Below are 5,349 nucleotides of genomic sequence, written 5' to 3' on the forward strand. Positions count from 1 at the left end.
TTTGGCTTTTGCTATACAAAAAAGCGCCTGTGAAAGTTCCCCTGCATATATACTTCTGTTTGCTGCTGCTGCTGCTGCTGCTGCTGTTGCTGCAGCAGCAGCAGCTGCTGCTGCTGCTTCTGCTGCAGCAGGACCAGGGTTGTTGTATTGTAATATATATATACATATATATACATATATATACATATATATATATATATATATATATATATATATATATATATATATATATATATATAAACTAAACCCCTAGATCAGGTTGTTGCTGTGTTTCTTGTTTCTGAGCAATTGATTGATAAGAAACCCCTTTATGTAGAGCACCATGAATAATAATAAATAAAAAACAAATAAAAAATAACATTACTACTGCGCTGCCTGCTAGCAGCAGAGACAAACAAATACCAGCTGCACATACACCGCGCTGAAAATTCTTACGAGGAATCGATGTGTCTCCTATCTGTACGTACACACAAACAACAATATAATTATTTTATTTTTTTATTTTTTTGTTTTTATTTTATTTTTTTATTTTTTTTATATAATAATAACGATCATGATGATAGTAAGAAAAAAAATAATAGTAAAGAAAAAGAATAACAAAAGCAAAAAAAAAAAAAATTAAAATTAAAAATATTAATAACAGTAACAATAATAATAACATAGCAGCAGCAGCAGCAGCAGCAGCATCAGCAGCAGCAGCAGCAGAATGCATCTCCCTTCTGCACCATCATCATCATCATCATCAGCAGCAGCAGCATCAGCAGCAGCAGCAGCAGCAGCATCAGCAGCAGCAGCAGCAGCAGCAGCAGCATACCTGTACTTCTCCCTTGAAGGATGCATAGGAGCAGAGTGCCCCGCATAGTCCCGCGACGCCTAGCAGCGCAGGATTGAGGAGAGCGCATGCAAGCCCCAAAGAGCAGCAGATACAAATATAATTTGTTGTGAAATAACGAATGTTTCTCTCTATTCTATCAACTGCAGCAGCACCGTTGCCGGGCCGCTGAAAAGAAGAAGCACAAAAAAACTCCGCCCATGGAGCGCATCGACTCAGCACCAAACGATGCAGTGTAAGATACACCCCATGAACCTGAAAAAAACAACACATATAAACCCTAATAAACCCTAATAAACCCTAATAAACCCTAATAAACCCTAGAAAAACAAACGATAAGAATTCATCATCACACACCCACACTCTAAGAAAAAAAAAACTACTAACGGCTGCTTATGCACAGCCTATCGGCCTCACACAAACAACTCGCTGCGCCTGCAGCTCTAACCCCCAACAGACACAGTGCAGCAGGTACCGCTTGCTAGCAGCACCAGCGAGCCGCAGCAGCAGCAGCAGCAGCTGCTGCTGCTGCTGCTGCTGGCTCTGCAGCCGGTTGAATCAAAGAAGCAGCTATAAGGAGTAACACGGACCTGAGAAACAGCGAACTTAGCACCGCCAGGGGTTTTGTGGCTGTCGAGGGTTCCGCTGAGCTGAGAGGGTGAGGGCGGGGCGCCGCCCAGGCAAACGGTGGCTCTGGTCTCTGCTGGCGGGGGAGGAGAGCTGAGCTGATCCGCTTGACTCTGCTGCGTCGAGGTGTCGCAGGAGGCCGGAAACATGTGGTGCTGCGGCGCGTCGCTGGCGTAGAAGTCATCTAATGCAGAAGAAGAGGGGGCGTTCTGAACGGCGTCAGCGGCGCCGTATGCATCCATCATCATCTTTATATTTGCATGCAAAAGTAAACAATATAAAATGATGAAAATACTAGAAAAAAAAGAAAGGATTCCCACAAGTTTCGCTGCCGCCACTGATGAACAAAAAAACAAGCTCACGTACGGTGTATGAGCAGCAGCTCAACAAGCGCATAACCCAACAAACATGAAGCTGCTTTCAGTTATTTTCAAGAATTCAACTTGAATATTATTAAAGAAGGTTAATATAGATGGAAAGCTGAATATATCGACTACGATCGCCCAGGGCTGTGCAGCTGCCGCCGTCCCGCCGGTCAGCCGGTGAACAAGCAGGCGGTTGGGGTGTCTGTGCACTTTCTGTTGCAACAGCAGAAATATACAACTCTCTTCATTTTCCTACTTTATTTTTAGTATTAGTTAAGGAGGAATCTAACATTACAACCCTTTTACCCAGCCCTCTTACTCACTCGGTTCGGTTCAGCATACACTGCAGTGACGACAGCAGTAGCCAAGCCAGCGGCTAGCGCCGCTTGCTCTGTTTCTTTACTTCTGTGCATGATACTCAAAACCTCGCCAGTGAATCACCAGCTGAGGCATAAGGAGTGGTTCCTATTAGCACCTTTTGAGGCGACACACACTGTTAAGCCGTAGACAGCAAAAAATTGCTCAGTTTAGGTGACCCTTGGCGTACACGCTGCGCTGTACGTATATAGAATAGCCACTCCGGAAGCTGGAACGATACTTCCTGCAGTGCTAACTTTCTGCAGAAGGCCTGGTAATGGCAGTCTCAGACAGACCAATCGGTATCTCGCCTCCAACCGAGGCCCCGTGTAGCCCGCTCTGTTTAATTCGCTACACATATTTCTACTTGGATGCAGGCTGGCCACTGAGCGCGAAGTAGGTATTCAACTATTGCCTACAGTGTAAGTGCTTGCAGCTTGAGGGGGTCCGGCCGCCCATGCGTCTGGCTTTGCCTTGTACAAGTGTTGCCGCAGAAACGCTGGAGCTTACGCCAGACCGGCCCACGGGCCCAAGCCCGTATACCTCTGCAGCCAAACTTCCTGAAGAGCCGAGGAAACTCATCAAATTGTTTTGGTGCATCTATCTTAATGATTTCGTCTCTTTCCAGCTTACCACAGCCCGTGCCTAAGGTCAAGGGCTCTCGTTATGCTCCGCTGTGCCGGGTGGCTGGAGCACTCGCAACTACATTTAGGCAATAGTCTCTGTGGAAACTCTTACAGTACAGTAGCCCAGCACGCACACATGCGCAAGCTCCCTTCTTATTCATAGAACAACACCGTAGGTAATTAATGAACATTCATTCGGCCTTTAGTAGCCAAAATTCACACGAATATGGATACACCGCCTTTGACGGCTCCTGCTGCACCTCCCCTTTATCGTTTCCCCGAACATTGAATGCTCTCCTATTCCAAGCAGCATGAAAAATTTAAGTATGTATGTAGCGCGAAGGCATCCGTTATGGCATTTCACCCATGAAACATCTAAAATAAATGGTGAAGTGACGGATAGAGTCACTGCTGAGGATATCCCATGTATTCGCTGCTGCAGCTGCTGCTTTTTGCACGAGCACGTAGCTGACTTATAGCTAAGCGATCGCGTGGCTCATCTGATCCCCCGCAACTACTCCGGCAGCGTTCATAGATGGGGAAAGGCATCCTACTGTGGGCATTCCAGTAGAAGAGCGGCCGGCACTGACGCGCGTCGCCGATTCGCGCCAGGTGCAGGAATCCATGTCCAACACTTAAATATGCAAGAAGGTAAAAAGTTCGTCCTTCGCTGTACCGAGCTAGCAAGTGACAGAGGGGAGTGGCACAAAACACTGCCTGCTAACATGCCGGATCACTTGATCCTGGGTAACTACGGCAGGCGATTCCTGTGTATTCAGGAAGTAGTAGCTGTTTTAAGAGAATAAGAAAGCAAAAAAGGCGTTGATGGGAGAGCTTGATGCGTTTGCATTGCTCAAGAGCAACTCATGTGTGTAGCTCATGTAGAAGGCGTCTATACAGGCAGTGCGGAACACTGGAGACAAAAACTCAAACGGCCGCGGGTTCTCCCATATATCAACGCGTATGCTGAAGAACGTTTCAACCCTAAACCCTAAACCCTAAACCCTAAACCCGAGGTGGAATGTGGAACTCCACAGGAGCTCACGGGCATTGGCCCGACCAGAAAGAAATCTGAAACACGGACTTCATCAGGTGTATCTACTGGGAGCATCTCTATACAGGGACACTCGGTTAAGAGAAAAGCAAAATGCAGCGCGCCAGAACAGTGGACTGACGGGGAATTGAACCCCGGACCTTTTGCATGCAAAGCAAACGTGATACCCCTACACCATCAGCNGACTGACGGGGAATTGAACCCCGGACCTTTTGCATGCAAAGCAAACGTGATACCCCTACACCATCAGCCCGCTCCTCACTGCGGCCCACTCCAGTGACAAATGGCGCTAGAGAAGCAAAGAATCACTATTAACAGGCCCGACTCCAACTTTAGCACAAGAATCATCAGATACTTTTCCTCTTCCTAGCACAGAGCGGAATTCATCATCTGCATGTATTTACTTCGCAGAGCCTCCAAAAGGTTGGTAAGTCCGTCGGTGTACTTCTGGACGATTGATTTCAGTACTGGCGCATGCATTGGAAACGGGTTTGCTCATTTCTGGGTGTTGGGCACCGCTGTGGAAAGGGTTGCAGCAGGAAGTGCGAATCATGACGGGTGCCTCCTCTCCCTACAACCCGCCACGGCCCCACTTTCTGGACATTCTCAAGCCATATCTTTGCCTAGAAAATTTCTTATCAATGCTAAATAGTTGCAAGCAGTGTTTGAATCCGGCAAGGATATGCAACCTACCTGTGTATTCGGTGGCTGAGTCGATGTGACGACGCTTCGCCGGTGGCAGACAGAGCACGCAAGTCGGTTCCACTCATAATTCAGAAGCAGGTCATATCACCATGATACGAGATTTTTAGTTTGGAGCAGTTCACTACGATTAATCTTAGGCCTGCAATGAATGGCCTACTGGAGGGGGCGCGTGCAGGTTCCAGTAGACACCACTGATGTCTATTTCTCGAGAAGCGAGGAGAATTATCTTATCATCGCTTTCAATAGCATTTGCGTCCTCTACACAATCAGTGTTATGAGCAGAAAGGCGCAGGGAGAGTCCAGCGCAATGCAGACGCGCATCCGGTAGCGACGGAGATATGCATGCATTTCGTTATGACAGTCTTAAGAACACCGTGATTTGAATAAATTGATCGAGCTAACACCAGAGGAGCATCGCACGTGGGCACAGTTGAAGGGAGAGTTCTCAGATATGTCAAATAACGAGGAGCTTCCAGCGGGGCAGTATCCACCCATTTACTGGGTAAAACAGCTGCTTAGAATAAGAAATTCCTAGGACATCTATCCGGCGAAAAAGCTTCTGATAAGGTTTCAGCACGGTCTCAAAACCAATGCCTTTTGCATCTGAGCATTAACAGTGGTTATTGTGGCATCTCCACCATACGCTGCATTGCAGAAAGCATACTGGTTTCGCGTTATACTTGACTAACGTATGCATTAAAATCACCCAGCACCACTGTGAGAAACTCCCCTTTAGAAACGCCAGTCTAAGGGGAGTTCGGGGCCTTAGGGATCATGTGGCCC

At 47.1% G+C, this 5,349-nt stretch overlaps 1 protein-coding gene across 1 annotated transcript; it reads right to left on the bottom strand.

The window, feature by feature from the left end:
- Nucleotides 1-431: 431 nt before the first annotated feature.
- EMH_0032510 (uncharacterized protein) lies at nucleotides 432-1,707 on the bottom strand (the record flags this gene model as incomplete). The annotated part of the gene is made up of 3 exons (XM_013494643.1): nucleotides 432-457; nucleotides 988-1,087; nucleotides 1,423-1,707. 3 exons carry the CDS (start codon nucleotides 1,705-1,707, stop codon nucleotides 432-434), a joined length of 411 nt encoding a protein of 136 aa, XP_013350097.1.
- Nucleotides 1,708-5,349: the final 3,642 nt, after the last annotated feature.

The sequence above is a fragment of the Eimeria mitis genome, genomic scaffold, assembly GCF_000499745.2.
Source record: "Eimeria mitis Houghton genomic scaffold, Emh_scaff1234, whole genome shotgun sequence".
In the NCBI taxonomy this organism is placed as follows: domain Eukaryota; phylum Apicomplexa; class Conoidasida; order Eucoccidiorida; family Eimeriidae; genus Eimeria; species Eimeria mitis.